Raw genomic sequence first — 17,783 nt, 5'->3', positions numbered from 1 at the left:
GTAACAATGTTTGATGACGTGGTTGTAATATGGTCAAGAGATTCATTTAAATTGTCTAAGTTTGATTACATGAGTGCTCTTTCTCTTTTGAATTTTAGTGGTTGTCATCCAATTTTTTAATATTACCGTCTTGATTTGTAATGGAAAAAAATGAATGAAAATATGAATTCAAAAGAAAAAAAGAATTATTTAAAAAAAAAAAAGCATTACTTCTTGCCAGATGGTGAAAAAAGAAAAGAAAAGCAATTTAGCTAGAGTCGAATGCATAATTTTAAGGGACATTGTTTTTCCCTTATGAGTTGTCTCTATTTAAGATCATTTCTCTAGTTGGTAATTGGGATTATCGATTTGTCATTGATGTGGATTTGGTATGCGACTACCGGTTTAGCCCTACATTAGCTAGACATAATTTGCGCAACCACCTTTTAGCCATAATCCCTTAACTACATTTCAAGTCTTTTGCATGTACATTGGTCATTGTTTGGTGGATATGCTTTGTTGATTGTGGAGGTCGATTTCACATTAGATTGCATGCGCATTTCAGGAGTCAAGTAAGTGAGAGTCTTATCTCTTTCTATCTATACGTACATATAACTCACCCTATGCTTGAATCAGTGTCGACTGAAAACTGTGAGGAAATCCGACGATGTATGGTCTTGTAAGGTCGAAGATTGTTAAAGGGAGTCATATTTCCGGTATCGTGTCACATCTCGGAATTCGAGCTGTGTTTTTCATACTTTGTTATTATAGATGTGTGTTGCTATGTAATTCGTGTGTGCATGTTCAATTAGCTCTTTTATGGGTCTAGTTGATTTGCTTGGGAACAAGCAAATGTTTGATTTGGAGGAGTTTTATAAGGGTGTTTTATATGCGATTTATACCGTTACAATGCATTTTATATCCATTTTGCAGGATTGAAGCCACATTTGGAGCTTACAGGAATGAAGTGCCTACGTGCAAGAAAGCAAGGGGCGATGAGGAGAAGATACGAGCTGAAAGGACCATTAGAGGTCTCTACTCGGCCGAGCTCTTGTACTCGACCGAGCCCATAATCACGCTGTCGAGTTATTCTATTAGACTCGGTTTTCGGGATTAATAAATGCAATATATAAATACTTTAAACCTCGTTAATTTGGAAATTGAAGTGCTTAGTTTCCTATCCTGTTAGGAACACCGTGCCTCTGGTTTCCCTTTGCGTCAAGGCTCTCTTTTGAATTATGTGTAAGTAATACTTGTTTGAGATAAACTATCTTGAATATGGATATTTAAGTTCATTTACTCCGCCGCACAACCAACCGCAGGACCAATTCCATAACCAGCCAGAACTGCTGGAGCATAGCATAGACGAAACCGTACTTAAAATACATATCATATTGACTTGCCCAGAAGTTCCCAGGAAAAAAGAAATTGCAAAGGAGCTAAACTAAAGAGCAACAGTGGTAAGATGTCCCTAACTCTTCCGTTGTATCGATGCTGCAATAATAGGAGATATAATTGTACTGTTCAGTAATTGTACGAGGTAAGAAACAATTACGGCCCCAATAACTTTTTTTTGTTTGTTCAAGATTCGTTATTCCATGTCAATGACCAGGTAAATGAAGATCAGGCTCTCAAAGCAACAGAACATTGACCATTGCACTGAACTTCAAGAAACAGGAACCAAAACCAAGAAACAAAACAAAAATCATAACACAATGTTGTTGAGTGACAGATTTCTTAGTCCTTGATCCAACAGTTGCCAAAGCAAGCAACCAGCTTCAGTCGACATGGTGAAGGCATAATAGTCTTATCTCTTGTTGACCTCACGGATTTAGAATTCGATGTTGGAATGACAATGTCCCCAGACGAGTAGTACACAATAAACTTCAGGAGATAAAAAAAAGAGCAGAAAAAATTATGCTCTTTCTTCAAGAATTGTGTTAACTAACTTGCTAACTATATCAGCAACACGATTAGGGGAGTATTTACTGATCATGTCTTCCCTTGCTAGCCTTCCTTTCACTCTAGCTTCCTCGTAATTGATAATGATGTGTCTCATTAAACCCTGTAACTTATGAACTGAAGGTTCTGCCCACAAATGCCCTGCAAATGGCCCTTCTGCCACCTCACTCATTTTATCGACTGGCAAAAGATAGCTATTTTCGTCTGTCAAATATTCAGTTGGGCCTGACCAATTGGTAGCTATCACTGGCAAAGACATTGACATCGCTTCGACAATTGGACGACCCCATCCTTCTCCTCTTGAAGGGAGAACAAATGCATTAGCAGACTTATATAACCTTGGGAGATCTACTTGAGCTACATGTGTATCAATGACATAAACTGGTGCCCAACCACTGGCAGGTTTTTCTAGACTAGAATCCTCAACGAACTCTACAATCTTATTGCCGAAATCCATATCACTATGGTATGGATTTGTCAAAAGGTATAATGACACAAAATCATCCTGAGAAAATTCTGTCAAATATGAATTGAGCAATACATCCCAACCTTTTCTATACTCCCACTTGAAAATGCTCAAGAAGACGAACTCCTTACCAGAACGCGATTTCACACCTTTGTTTGGCTTGCCTAAAATCAATTGCCTCACACCAAGAAGATCTAAAGGCTGATATTTCTCCGGGTCAAAGAAATCCACATCAACCGCCTGAACAAGTTTCACTATCTTTGACGGTTGCACCCCACTTTTAGTAAAGCTAGATACATGAAACTCAGTCGGAACCCAAACAAAATCCATCATATTACACCTCTTCACATGCTCCTCATTCACCCTATCAGTCTCAAACATAGTCCGACCAATGACGGCCAGAAAATCGCTATAACGAGAAGACGGTGGGCAAGGAAACGTATGGAAAAGAGGAGGGTACCAAGCACCAGGCTCACTATGGCAAACCACAATAGTCTGATTCATCCTGCACGGCGTTCGATGAAGGTCCAATGCCAAGTCCCTCATATATTTAGGTAACCCCTCCCAAAAATGGACAGATTCCAAATCACCATGTTGCTCAATCCTCAAATTAAATAATGGGTTTTGAACATTTTGAGTAATTGCAGTAATATAAGACCATGCTTCTGAACTATAGCCACCACCAGATAAAAAAGGAGCCATCCAAAGTACACAATATTGGGTATCAGATTTAAACTTAATTTCATTATAATCTGAGTTTAAACGGAGAAATTTCCAAAGAAATTTAATAAAGTGATTAGCATTTCCTGAAGAAAGAGTTGATCTTAGATGTTGAATTTTGTGGTAATCAGATTTGATTGATGCAAATGCGAGTGCTATAAACAGGATTAAAAAGGGTAAAAAGTAAATGAAAAAAGATTTAGAGAAGGTTGATTTTGGGGTAGGATTGGAAATTGATGGAGGATGATCATTCATTGCAGTAATAAATTTATGGGTTAAGAAAGCAAAACGAATAAACGCAGAGAAATTAGTTCCAGAGTAATTCACCTGCTTTCAGTAACAAGAGAATACCAGTTACGCAACAAGACTACCAGTCCATGCCGCTTTTTAAATCTCACACAACGCTCAACAGTCAACAGTCAACACTCAAGACTCGAGGGAGTATAATTTTAAAATGGGTTTTTCATTTGCATATATTATTGGTAAATGGATAACTAAAGTGGTCCTCTTAAAATTATGAGATTTGACCAATTTTTATATCTATAAAATATAATTAAAAGGTTACCCTAAAATGACAAATAAACGCCAGATAGACAAAACCACGTAGAATCCAAAAAGCCACATAAATTAAAATTAAAATTTAATGTGACATGGCATATTTAAATGTGATGTTGCATATTTTTAATGTGACATGGCGAATTAATGTGACAGATTATCAATTTATTATTACATGACATTAATTTAAATCATTTATCTATAAATTAATTTAATTCACTTATATCTATAATATGAAAGGATATTATCATTATTCTTAAATTAATTTTGTATATTAAATATATTGTCTTCTAAAATTTATATAACCCTTACAAATTTACATCAAATTTCATAATTTATAATTAATATTGACATTTTAATTGAAAGTTTTGTAATAAAACATGTTAATACGGGTTTAGTCAGTCCGAGATCAAACTTTTTAAGTACGGTCTTCAGCCCATCTACATAATTTTTTCGGTTATGGATTCGGTCAAGTTTTGCACCAATGTCGAGTCCTAAATGTTTAGTAAATCCCATGTAACTGGATTGTACATGTTTTAAAGACTTGCTTCACTTGATGGGCCAAATTTAAAGACAAAACATCTGATCTTGACAGTAGTCTAACCTTTGATAAAGTATTAGTTTAGATCCCGCGCAATCAATGCGAGGTATTTATAGAATTTTTATTTTTTATTATTTAATCATGCTAAATTAACACCTTATTAATTTTTTATAGTTCACGTCATTATATTTTGCTATGAGGAAAAAAATTGAACTGTAAAATTATTTAAGAAAACTGAGTAAAATTAAATTGTAAAATAATAGTGATATCTTATTAATTGTTCATTTTTCTCGTTATTACATTTTGTTTCGAGCAAAAAAAAAATTAAAATTGGAAATTAATCCAAGAGAATTGAGTAATGGGCTGAAATGTTTTTTTTTTTAAAAGTATTTTTTATATCACAAAGCTAATGATTCCAATTTATAAATTATCTCTTTTTTTTGTTATGAAAGTAATCAAACGATTTATAGTCTTGTTTATACTCCGTACATAGTATGAATAGTATGAGTCAAGTCATTCTCAAATAATAATATCATTTCTTCCCCTTCCATTTTGTACAAAAAATAAAAAAATGATTTTGAACCACACAAAACACTCTACCCCTCATATAATTGATTTTGGACCACACAAAACCTTCCAAAAAAGGAAAGAGGGAAAAAAATCAAACTGCCATGAAAACGAAAAGAGGGAGGAAATGAGTGAATAGGAGGGAGTATTATTTATAATTTAGTTAAAATTTTATATATAATTTGATGAAAAGATTAATTTTAATGAACAAAATTATATAATAAAATACATTATAATTATTAGTTTTCTTATTTAGTAAATAAAATTAAATTAGCAATAACTTATTTAAAAATATGCTTTTTGGAGGGAACATTTGTGAGTTCACCTATTCTTCTAGTAGTTAGGGGATTACGAAGTAGTAACAATAATCTAACTCTAACATTTGACAGAAAAATGGTCCCACATTGTCAGCCTATTTTCGTTATTGCAAATTCACCTTTCAAACGGCCACTTTTATGGTTAAATATAAACCACAATGGTACAGCCAGTGTTACAACTTATGGTGACTTGTTTTTCAATAGTGGTCATATTTGACTATAAAATGGTTTCAAAATCTCGTCTTCTTGTTTCAGACCAAAATGGCCCGTCTGAAACAAGACCAGTTATAAGCAGAATGTGATACATGAATTTATGAACTCCATTTATGTTGTTTCTAAACTTGTTACTCGGTAGTCCATATTACATTTTTGAGTGGAGGCGACTCAAACTTGCTTCAATCGATCCATGAGGCTCATCCGTAGGAAGATAAACATCGTCTGCAAACTGAAAATCAGTATCATCCATCAGCCTTACCATAATCACAAACTGAAGAAAGCCATCTAAAAACACAAGTCGTCCCTTTTTCCTCGTGAGCATTATAAAGTGATCAAGCTTTTGACCAAAACTCCCAACATGGCAAGAAATGATTACCAAAAAAAAAAAAATTGCAAATAGCAGGCGCCCCTAGATCGAATGCTTTCTTTGTTATCAGTTTACTAATATACTATTTTCCATTTCCAATGAAGTTAAAAGACTCCTTACTCTTTGGTTATGGATATTGAATTATGACCCAATAAAACAAAATGGCTCACTGATTGCGCTTCTTTCTCTTGTCCCGACGCAATTGTCTCTTGGTTCATTCGGAAACAGTCTCTTTGTGGTGCTAACACAAGGGTCAAACTGCGTACATCCAACCCTCTCTTACCCCGCAATTTGGGGTAGCCATTGAGGCACCAGGGGTAATATTGTTATTGTTGTAGTATTTTAGTACTCAATCCTATTCAGCCTATAGTTCCCCTTTCTCTAATATATGTGAGGAGTATTATAATGAAAGGGGAAGTATAGGCTGAATAGGAGGGAGTAATATATACTACTATTTTTTTTTTTTTTTTTTTTTTTGACAATCGGGTTAACGAGGTCTACATTTTAATAGCACGCTTAGCTAACCTATGAGCGGCTTTATTACAAATTCTAGGAACATAAGCAAAAGAAACGCAGTGAAAGTTTGCTGCTACTAAAAATATTGACAAACATCAGATTTGTTTGATGACAGCATATGATAAGTCATAACAGTGCTGATCTCACAAGTTTCTCTGAGTTGTGACTCCTCCAATTCATACGTCCCATTTCTATGCATTTTCAAACCAACATGTCAATCTCATTTTTGGCCCTCATTTACTTCACGGAATATGATTTTCAAAAAAATTCTATAAATATGCTCAAGTTTGAAACTACCTACTGCCATAAAAAAATCAGCTACCTCAAACAATTAGTGAATATAATAAAGATGGAAAGGTTCAATTTCTCAATTTCCTAATTTATAGTAGTGGATTAGAAGAAGTGTTCCTACCTTGACCACATTCGGATTCTGTGCATTTGGCAAGTTTACCGGGAGGAAATGCAGATTTGGCATTTTCAGTTGTATTGATGACACTACAAGAAAACTGAAATTTTGACATTGCAAAGGGTCAAGTTACAAACACACAATCTCATTAAAAGAATAGAGGATGAAGCAGTATAATCAAAGGAGTGTGCAAAGATACAAAACAGGAGTAGATTAGAAGTGCGGGGACTAACTTGTTGAGAACAGCCTTTGCCATTTGATAAAGTGTGCTTTGTACAGATGGGCTATAAACACCTTTACTCGGTGTACCAAAAAAAGTATCAACCAACACTTTCCTCACCTCCAAATATCTTTCAGCGAAGTACAATGGTTTTGTTGGAATGCTTTCAAGATTATCAAACGTGTACCTGTAGTAATTAAGTAAATGTATGTCATTTCATTCAAACTAATACATAAATTAACCCATTCAAACTAATACATAAATTCGATTAACATCAAGGGTCTGATAGCCAAAGCCAATTCTGAATTGTTTGAGAAAGGCTGTGCGGGCCTCTTTGTAGTAGTCTGGATGAGTCTGCTGCACTCCTTCGTTATTCCCTTTCATTTGTATCTCTTGTTTGTTTTCATTTCCATGTTTAATTTGTCTTTCCACTTATTTCTTTGATTTAAATATCTTCTCAGCTCCATCGAAAAGTTCTTCCCTTCACACCTTTTCGTTGTCTCCAAATTTTTATTGTTTCGTAAGATGGTACGTCTCATTTGACATTTGACGATTCATGTTAGAGCCACCCCAAAACATTTTGAGACTAAGCTTTCTTGTTGTTATTGACAGCATCGCTGTGATATGACAATACTAATACATGACGCAAAGGGTAAAACAGCTTAATTGGGCTACAAAGTAACAAACACAAGGCTCCCACAACCTAAAGGAAAATCAAAGGAGTACCAATATCGGAAAGTTTATTACTTTCCTTGAATTGAGTACAAGATGTATTATTTTATTTTTTGATATCAGCAAATTCATACGGAGTATTATGTTATTTAGGTAGTGCTAACAGAACTTTCATGCCTGCTTCATGACAATGAACATATCCCTAAAAAGAATAATACAAAGAGTGACGAGTTTCTCTTAAGTGACGAGAAGACACCTTTAACTGAAGCAGAGAAAGTACCTCCATGTTGCAGTTACTGCTGTGGCAAGCAACCTCTCCCGAGTATCTGGCAGAAGTGTGTACTTGTCCCTAATAAATCCTTCAAAACCAGACTGTTCAATTCACGCCAAAAAAAAAAAAATGAGACTGAAGTTTCCCTTTCAATGTTCAATTTTGTACTTCGTATGATTTAGGACGGGTCGACACCCGTTACTTGTCCTATTTTATAAGCTTAAGAGTAAAAGAGCTATATCACAGGCAACAGAAATAAATACCAAGCTGTTTATCTTAAATGTAGTAGTAAAATTATGCTCATGAAGGCAATAATGTTTAGAGATATTTATGAATTCACTTTCCCTATTTTATCTTACTCAACAAAATAGTAGCGTATAAATAACCACCAGTATAATGGCTCAATGTATACTTTCTAATGTATTCTACATTGTCATTAGCAGATCCAGAAAATGTAACTACTAGCAACAGTAGGACATGGTGAAAGAAAAGAAGCATTATAGGCAGAATACTTGGCTCATACATATGTGCATTAATATCAGCTGCAAGCCTGAAACAGATTACCTGTGTGGTTTTAAGTAAAGCTAAGTCTTCGATGCCTGAAGACACTTTCAAAACACCAGATTTACTCAAAACAACTTCAGCGACATGCTTCTCTGATCCGAGTTCAAAGCCTTTAAGAAAAGAAAACAATAATAAAAGAATTAGCATCTAAGAACCTGCTCGTTTATTGCAGACTCTATCAAAGACATAATTAGGGGTTGGCTAATAGGAACCGTAAGATGATATTCGAACCAGGTAACAAACACGTATGAATGATATCATTACAAACTAACCAGATAACAAGGACAGGTTAAAAAAAACTAAATACATTTATCTCACTAGAAAAGTCAATAGCTGACAATGAGATTACATTAGTTTTTCCACTAAAGACAGCCTCACTGTATGACGATTATTATCTACTCTAAGTCTCAAACTAATGCTCAATTCTTTGTTTGCCTAAACAAACCCTATGTTTTTAATTCATTCTCAGAATCGCAATAACAGCAGCAAGCCAGCAATACCCCGTTGTCTCAATGGTTCCTGCAAATTGCGGGGTACATGGGGTTCGATGTACGCAGCTTTACCCTTATGTTAGCAACACAAAGAGGTTGTTTCCGAATGACCCAAGATGAAAATTGCGTCAAGAACTGCATTGAAGGACTGCTACTTCACAAGAGAAAGAAGCTTAGCCACTTTGGCGAGGCATTTTGATTTATTCCATCATAATCCACCCATCTGACCGAACCTAATTTCCAGTTGAAGTATATTACGTGGAGCCTTTAGTTATGAATGTGCAAGATACATGACTTTAGTTATGAATTCCTTCAGTAACCTTTTTGCATCACCTATGTAGGACATATTATTCGCCACTCTCTTTCTTTTCTATTATTCCTTCTATTGTGCTACTCCGTACAGTTATTTGATTTCCCCTATTCCTTTCCATATGAGACCTAGAGAAAATGGAAGTTTATACTTCCTCTGTTCAAGCTATTCCACAACATTCTCAAGACATTAGATTTGAGTTTGCATTTATGCAATGAAATGCTTTGAACAAAGAAAGAACTATGGACACACTCATAAGTCATCTTCATATTCATCCAATCAAATATCTGAGACAGAACATGGTGGGTGAAATGCAATCAGATTATTGACTCAAATTTGAAGGGGATGAAGACTGCGATATTTAAGATATTTCAAATGTGGCTGAAATTGATTTTCTGATGTAGGAATTAAAATTTTGATTGGTTTGTAACAAAGATATAGTTGTTAGAAGGAACTGCTGTTTAAATTGTAACAGGATTATAACTAGGAATGTGATTGAAGCATTATTTCATAGTTGCGATAATTTGGATTTAGGCAGAACCATATGATGCAAGACAAGGGCACAAAGCATCAATTAGAAACCAACCATGTTTGTGTGGCTGACCATCAATATACACACGCTTCCATGGCTTTTCAACTACCTTGACTATTGCGCCAGTAACCTACACAAAGAAGACAAAGTGAGGAATGGATAAATAGAAACCAAACAGAAGTTATCAGAAAATTCAACCCCAAACAAAAACAAGGATAAACTGAGTTGCATTCTTCTACTGCCTCCATCTCATTTATTACGTTCACTTCAGCTTTGATTAGTCAAATTTGGCCGCTATTTTCTCACAATATACAATACTACAATAGTTATAACTTTTTGAAAAGATAATATGATGGTAGTTGTTTTGATAATCAAACAGATCATATTTGATTATGTATTTTTACATACATTTTGGAGAGATTAATGGTCCAAGTTGTCAATCAAAGTCAAAAGGACACAATAATGTTGGACGGAGTAAGAAACGTTACTATACGAAATTTAAGCAAAACTTATAATTTACATGAGATAATAACCAGTAAAAGCAAAATAAAGTCAACATAGAGGAATGATATGGACATATCAAAGCAATTGCAAAGCTTAAAATCAATGAATGAGGTATGACAAAGATAACAACTTTTGAATGTTCACAATCATATGTTATTACAACTCATCATATTACATTGTGTACCGTGCCTAACACTCGACATTGAAAGGGGTGACACTTGGACACTACGATTTAAGCCAAAAATATGTGGATATTTCATAATGTTGCCGAGTTTAAAAAGATGCACCCTTGTAGAATATTTCTAAGTTCTAACGAGCTTGAGTAACATAGAAGGGACCAGATCCTCTAAAATGGTAAAACCTAAAGAAGGTTTGACACGTTGAAATGCAGGAATTTGGCTGAAGTTTCATCCAGCAAAGGAAAAGGAAAAAAAATAAAATAAACAAATTTAGTTAAAAGCTTGAAATTGACATTTCAAAGACTTAGTCTACCCATCCATAAGCATAATGTTTAGATGGGTCTTTTAGCTGTTATCCTATCCATCTCATATGTCGAAAAAAATCACATGCATGTCCATCTAAATGCTCGCTCAGTGTTAGTCTATCCACGCAAAAGCATAATGTTTCTAAACCACACATTATTGTCAGCCCTTTTCATTGCTCAACATCGTTAATCCTCGGGTCAGCATATGATGTAATGCTACAAAAGGTCTCACCAAAAAGATGCTCAATATATTGTGCGACGCTGTAGAAAGTGTCACTACTCAAATTCGTAAACCTTCCTAACTTTGGCTGAGGACTTCTTTGGTCAAACCATGATCTCATAAAAATGTAAAGACACTCTCTAAAGTTTGGCTTGATTTATAACCTAAACAACTTTTTTCATATTACATTTTTCAAAAGTTGTATTATCGTGAGATAATAATATTTGTTAAAAGTAAATCAGGACAATACAAATGGGATGGACTATGGAGCGAAAGAGAAGGAAAGTATTTTCTCCTCTGCCTTGCTTTCTACCACTATGAACCCAAACTAGCTGCAGGTTCAGGATACATATTATATACTATGGAATACTGGTTTACCATAAATTGATCAGAGGCTAGTTGCAAATTTATTTAAACTCCAAGTAGACACCCGAATTATAACTTGATTTATACTGCAAATATATGGATAGTGTCGCCTGCCATTGTAGATATTATTCATATTCATTTGCACATGATTGGTCATTTGTCCATTTATATAGGGGCCATAATCAAGAGTGACCGATAAATCTACGCATGCAGGGGCGTTGTCAGTTTTAAACTTTTCTAAGGATCTATTCTCCTCGTATTGTTCTACAAAATATATATTTATGAAAATGTGATATTCACCCTGCGTGCTATTTAAAGGTAACAACTCGATTCTACTCTTTTTCTAGCAGTAAGAGCAAAGGGAAAACTCCTAGACAAAAGATTTAACAAGACCGGAAAGGGTTGCAAGTTGCAATTACAGCTCCCAAAGGCCAAGAGTTCAGAATTAAGATCCATCTCTAACGATGAACAGATTTGATCTAAAGAGAAAAGGCATAAATGCAAATGCAATCGAAACCATTTCGCGTGATGAGAAAATTCACAGCAAAATCATGCTGAAGTCTTCAATACGGAGAAAGAAATAAGAATGGGTACTTCACGTCGCCCTGAATGCAGGTATATTTGTACATGAGATAACACACAGACAAACAATCTACCTGCTTGTAGAATGACGTGAAGTGTTTAGCAAGAAGAATAGCAAAATCTTCAGCCGTGATTTGCTTTCCGCACTCCTTTGCTTTTACATATACCTGAATCAAGTACAAAGCAGGTTAAATTATATCAAATGCATAGGAACTAAGAGCGTGAGGGGATCTATAACAAGAAGAATAATATTTATGAATAAATCTCTAGCACTCAATGCTTTCCTTCGCTACCTTTGAGGCTGAACCACGTCTGGGCTAATACATTAAACGCAGGTGTTAAACTCAACTATAAACCCAAGAGACTAACAAAAAAATGTTAAAAAAAAATGTTTGCCCTAGGCGCAAAGTTGAAAGAAGCATTAACAAAACATCCTGATGCCCTTTAGGTGCCCCTTGTGGATAAGCCACAGCCAGTGAGGCAAGCTATCATGCAAATTCCATGTCTTCCTCTACATGCCTCGCTCCCCATTTCCCTATTAATCGCATAAACGAGCTCACAAGTGAGCTCGGGTTTGGATTGGCTCAGTAAAGGCAGGCAAATCTGTGCTTAGGCACGGTCCAAGCTCACAGAGCTCAATTTTGAAGCCCAAGCTTGGCTAAGATAAATATAAAACTTCGCTCAGCTAAATTTAATTCTCACTTTCTTTTTCAAATCTAATTCATTAATAAGAAAACATTTAGTTCAAAATAAATATATCTATAAGTACCTAAAACAACAGAAAAACGAGCCTAAACGAGCTTCTTCAATTTGATCCTTAATGAGCTCGAGCTTGGTTCAGAATTTCAGATTGGGACAAGCTCAATTAGGACTTGGAGTCGGACTCGAGCTTGTGCTGGGTTTGGCAGAACTGGAACTGAGCTTTGCCTAAACAGATTTCTACGACTCATTGAGCAGACCCAACTCATTTACACCCATGTACATTCCTTGTTCCCTATATTTTACTAATGTGAACCTTCTTTATATGATCCAAGAAAGGGTATTTTTGCACAATTTTGTAACTTGAACTACAAGTTTGTTTGCAAAAACAGTGTGCTTGTGTACATGGGGCGCAGGTTAGACCTCCTCGTTTTCGTACGCTTCAAACCATTTAAAACCATGGGTAAAAGTAATAGTAATATTAGAAAAATTATGGATGCCAAGTTTACAGTCAATAGTCAATACACAAAAAATGCCAGTTTCACCAGTCGGAACTACATTTTACCTTAAGGAGAATTTACAGATATCATATCAAAGAGCGAAAACTAAATAACATATGGATATAAAAATGAAAAGTCTGGACACTTAGGCCAATGGAATTGCAATGATCTTCACATTATTAATGGCAAGAATATTTAGATTTTAGATTATCATCACAAACACATACTCCCTCCAATCCAATCCAGAGGTAACATCTACTTCTGGGTGGTCTTTGAGGTGGCACTTTGAACGGGTTTTTCTTCATGTAAACACGACTTTTTTTTACGAAAGACTTTTTCGTAACAAATCTAAATGTTAGTTTCAATAGTCAAAGTCTAATACTTCTTATTATATTTAGTTATTTACAGTCAAATTGACCTCCAAAAAGTAGATGTTACCTTTGGATTGGATTGGATTAGAGGGAGTATGACTTCTGGTGATTTGTTTTATCAAGACAACGAATTCTAGAAACCTAAAGATGCATATTACAGTGGTCCCTGATTACTTGATGCATAGAATACTGACTAAAAATTATGACAGCCCTGTTCAAAATTTAGAACTTTGTACCAAAATCACCAATTGAGAAGTCTCTTACATCCAATATCCCAACCTCTTTATCATGCATCAATCGCATAACCTACTAAAAAGACTTGCAATACTTTCTATCAAGAACGCCAATAAAGAACTTGATCAACCAAATATTACATTTCAAAAAAAAAAAAAGTTGGTTGTGAGAAACATACGGTGTTCTTCATGGTATCAGTGGCAACAATATCAGAATTATCATCATTGACATAGGAAGGGATGCAGTCAGAGAGAAGGCTGATGCCAACATTCCACTCCACAAAATGGTGGGATCCAGTTGTGGGATCTTTCCAAACTCTGCCAACTCTGACCCTTTGTTTGCCATGCTTTTGCTCGAAACCGAACCCATGTACAACTTCTTTCCTTTGACCTTCCATGCCTATATCTAACTTGTTAGAATGGTGAAGATGTATATTAACACGATATAATTTCTTTGTTTCTTCTAGCAGCTAGTGTGGGGCAGATGCAATTAACAAAGACACTGAATTTTCTAGTTTTACTTAAGCAATCATTTTGTAATCGAAAGTGCTGAAGTAAAAATAGAATTGGTGTGCCATAGAAAAGTACTCCCTCCGTCCCGGTCATTTGTTTACCTATTCCATTTTGGGGTATCTCAGTCAATTGTTTACCTTTCTATTTTTGGGAAGCTTTTGATGAACAATTTGATTCCACACAATCAATTTGGTCCACTTGTCATCAAATAATTGCTCATCTCCGGTTTTCTTGATCTGGTAAACAAATGACCGGGACGGAGGGAGTAATCCGTACTTATAGAAATAAGTGTCACCATAAAATGAATTAACATGAAGTAGTAACTTGACATAAAAGGTAGGGAGTAGTATTTAATTGTTTAGATGGCTTTCAGCTTGTTTTCTTTTATTAAGCAAGACTGTGGAGAATTCAAGATTTAGAAGGAAAAGTTCATCCATATAACAAGTTTTTTTTTTTTAAATCATGATACTCTTTGTAAGGGTTAGTGGAAAATTACTCAACTCGTTATATTACAAGACGAAAACCGCAATGACTAAGAACTTTTCGTGTGATAACGAAATTTAAACTTTGGGGTTGCATCAGTAAGAAAAACAGTTCTCTGACAAATATTAGTGACTAAGAACTGTATTTCGTTTTCTTTTCTCCTAGAACACCAATATGAGATGATGAACAAACCACCACGACGAATCTATTAAAGTATACATAGCAAGTAAAATAGAGGCAAGGTTTGATGCTCAGATCACAAATCTAAAACAATTATAGAATTTCTAGACTAGTATGAAATGTAAGCTTATAATATGCATAACAATGGAGTAATGAGAAGGCATTCAAGCATAAGAATGAGGTTTGATAAGAGAGAAAACAGAGTTCAAATCCGGAGTCGGCCGCCATTGTACACAACACCCTGACTAATCCCTTACACAAATATTGTAGCAGTAGCAGATCAAAACCCTCAATAACTTGAAATCAATAAACAAGAAATCAATAACCCGAAGATGTCTTAGTCTAGTGGTTAAGATGGAGGTATTGTGGACAATAGGTCCTAGGTTCGAATCCCTCATTCACCTCTATTGTAATGCGACTAAGTACTGCTTCATCAGCCAAAAAAACTATAACTTGAAATGAATAAAGAAAAAAAGAAAAATGATTAGACTATAATGAAGAAATGATGTTGAAGAATGAGGAACAGATAGAGGACCCGATGAATGAATTTAATCTAAGCATATTCTAATTTGGGGGAACAAAAAAGCATAAAGTAGAAGTAGCTTTACCTTGATTTTTGAAAGCTTATTAAAGAAGATTGTTGTGCAGGAGAGGAGAATGATGGGTTAAACACAGAACAATAGACAGAAAGAGAAATTAGAAGAAATATGATTTGAGAAAGAACAAACAAAATAAGAGGAAGACAACTAGTAAACGCTTTCTTTCCTATGCAAGTCATTATTTTGATGGAATTTTTTTTAGAGTAAATTATCAATTACATTCATGCTTAATCCACTTTTTTTACATTTATTTTTATGTTAATTTTTTTTTTAAATTACACCCAAATTAATAGCTCGGTTATAAATTGCACCCAATGCTATTCTCAGGTAAAAAAAACTTTATAAAATGACGAATTTGCCCCTGTGTTTATAATTCTCAGTTTTTCTAATCTCCGCAAATTAATAGCTCAGGTTTTCATTAATCTCCACAAATCCTTCAGCAACTGAGAGCTCACACATCTACTACAAATACACAAATGCTTGTTACTACATTCTCATAGGAGTCGTAGCTTGTACTTTCTTACATGATCGACAACCCAATGATGCTCAAAACTTAAATTTCTGAGCAATCAAAAAGACGTTATGCTTACCTCATTCAATCTCCACTTTCCACTAAGATAACTTCACATGAATCCATTCAAGTTTCAACAATGAAGAACATGGTATGAGAGTGGATTTCTGGCAAATTTATAATTCTTTTTCTGTTGTTTTGCCTAATATGTCGACATCTTCACTGATCACTCCACAACTTACTATAAAAGGGCGACCGGGCGAGGATCTAATGACACGCGAGGCAAAGGTAAACGTCTGATAACACAACACGCACTATTTTTCCCAGATAAATTTGTATTTCCAAAATATAAATTTGTGGGATTATTATTGCTGGCCATTGAATTTGGTTAATTTTTTGTCAGCATAATTTCTGAGTTACCTTGAGGATGGAGAATACAATGAAAGAAATCAAATTAGGAAAGATGAGAGAGAAAGATGAAGAAGGGAATGAATGAGGATTTTAAACATGTAACATACATAAGCTTAATAAAGGAAGGAAGAAAGGTAAAATCGTCCTAAAATAAATGTTTTAACCAAAAAATTTGAAATTTGACGAAAATGTGGTCTGAAACCGATATTGGGTGTAATTTATAACCTGGGCTATTAATTTGGGTGTAATTTAAAAAAAAAAATTGATGTGAGAGTAAATGTAAAAAAGTGGATTAAGCATGGGTGTAATTGATAATTTACTCTTTTTTTTATTTGCTTATCCACATTCTTAGTAGCTCATTTCTTCCCCGTCCATTTTACACAAGAAATAAAAAAATGATTTTGAATCACACATAACGCTCTACCCCACATGTCAATTAATTTGGACCACACAAAACATTCCAAAAAAGGAAAGGGGAAAAAAATCCGATTATCATGAAAAAGGAAAGAGGGAAAAATGAGCGACTAGGAGGGAAGATGATACACATACACGAGAGGTGTATGAGTTTTTTCATACACAACCAATTACATTGTAACACGTGGCAAACTAGAGTTAACCTCCATTAGTTAGTTTAAGGTTAGGTTAGTAATTTAGCATTTGTAGTTTTTTTTTTTTTTTTGCAAGAAAGTTATAATCCTTTTATTCATCCACAAATGGGGGAAAAATAAAAAGGATACACATCTCGACAAAAAAATCATATCCACTATGCCTATAGGACTAGGCTAAGTATGAGTAATACTATTCACAATTCTACTATGGCCAGGGAAGACATGTAACAGATTGACACTACTAGTGAACTTAATGCTATGAACAATCTGATTAGACGAGCACTCTTTGCCAGTGAAAATTCTCGAGTTTCTCTCCTTCCATATAGTAAAAACAACACCTGCAAGGCAGCAAAGAAAGCAAGCACATTTCCAGTGTTTCTTGTTGCTCCTACGTTGACACCAGATCAGCTCTTGCTTGTACTTACAGCTTCTGCCATTAATCCCCATCCACTGCAGCAAATTTGCCCAGACTTGCCTTGAAAACACACACTTGAAAAACAGGTGGCTATGAGTTTCATTGGCCTGCTTACAAAGGATGCATCTGTTGGGAAGCATTATCCCTTTTGTGATCATCAGGTCCAGAGTGGCTAATCTGTGTTGACTGGCTAATGAGGCTATTATACCTTGTCTAGGTATCACAGCTCGATAATGAAAGGCTTACAACCATGGGAAACAAGGATATTTAGGTCTAATCCATTGTATGCTGCCTTGATACTAAATTTGCCACATTTAACCCAGCTATTCAGTAATGTCTTGGCAGTAAGAATTGAGCTAGTGCAGTGAACTATCTCATCTTTGACACAGAGGATACTCCTAAAACTTTCAGAATGATGAGGCTTGCTTTCAG

The 17,783-nt window shown here is 35.0% G+C and overlaps 2 protein-coding genes across 4 annotated transcripts; both read right to left on the bottom strand.

The window, feature by feature from the left end:
• Window positions 1-1,530: 1,530 nt before the first annotated feature.
• LOC141638918 (uncharacterized) lies at window positions 1,531-3,559 on the bottom strand. Its single transcript, XM_074448096.1, has one exon. It carries the CDS (start codon window positions 3,380-3,382, stop codon window positions 1,895-1,897), a length of 1,488 nt encoding a protein of 495 aa, XP_074304197.1. The 5' UTR covers window positions 3,383-3,559; the 3' UTR covers window positions 1,531-1,894.
• A 1,625-nt stretch (window positions 3,560-5,184) lies between these two features.
• LOC141638912 (uricase-2 isozyme 2) lies at window positions 5,185-15,591 on the bottom strand. 3 transcript variants are annotated; one of them, XM_074448089.1, is made up of 10 exons: window positions 15,416-15,547; window positions 14,282-14,380; window positions 13,811-14,031; window positions 11,903-11,995; window positions 9,727-9,802; window positions 8,340-8,449; window positions 7,785-7,876; window positions 6,846-7,019; window positions 6,619-6,712; window positions 5,185-5,552 (listed from the first exon to the last, which is right to left on the bottom strand). In XM_074448089.1, the coding sequence occupies exons 3-10, from the start codon at window positions 14,027-14,029 to the stop codon at window positions 5,469-5,471; spliced, it is 942 nt and encodes a 313-aa protein (XP_074304190.1). In that variant the 5' UTR covers window positions 14,030-14,031; window positions 14,282-14,380; window positions 15,416-15,547; the 3' UTR covers window positions 5,185-5,468. The 3 variants fall into 3 exon arrangements, with proteins under 3 accessions (XP_074304190.1, XP_074304189.1, XP_074304191.1); XM_074448088.1 differs by lacking the exon at window positions 14,282-14,380 and having other exon boundaries at window positions 15,416-15,591; XM_074448090.1 differs by lacking the exon at window positions 14,282-14,380 and having other exon boundaries at window positions 13,811-14,037.
• Window positions 15,592-17,783: the final 2,192 nt, after the last annotated feature.

The sequence above is a fragment of the Silene latifolia genome, unplaced genomic scaffold (genome assembly GCF_048544455.1).
Source record: "Silene latifolia isolate original U9 population unplaced genomic scaffold, ASM4854445v1 scaffold_228, whole genome shotgun sequence".
Lineage (NCBI taxonomy): Eukaryota > Viridiplantae > Streptophyta > Magnoliopsida > Caryophyllales > Caryophyllaceae > Silene > Silene latifolia.
This window is presented reverse-complemented; position numbering and strand designations above follow the sequence as displayed.

Coding starts and splice junctions, on each gene's coding strand:
- LOC141638918 (XM_074448096.1), bottom strand. CDS start 3,382: ATGAATGATCATCCTCCATCAATTTCCAATCCTACCCCAAAATCAACC.
- LOC141638912 (XM_074448088.1), bottom strand. CDS start 14,029: ATGGAAGGTCAAAGGAAAGAAGTTGTACATGGGTTCGGTTTCGAGCAA. Junction 8,450..9,726: donor TGGTCAGCCACACAAACATG/GTTGGTTTCTAA, acceptor CTTTTCTTAAAG/GCTTTGAACTCGGATCAGAG. Junction 5,553..6,618: donor AGAATCCGAATGTGGTCAAG/GTAGGAACACTT, acceptor ACTGATTTTCAG/TTTGCAGACGATGTTTATCT.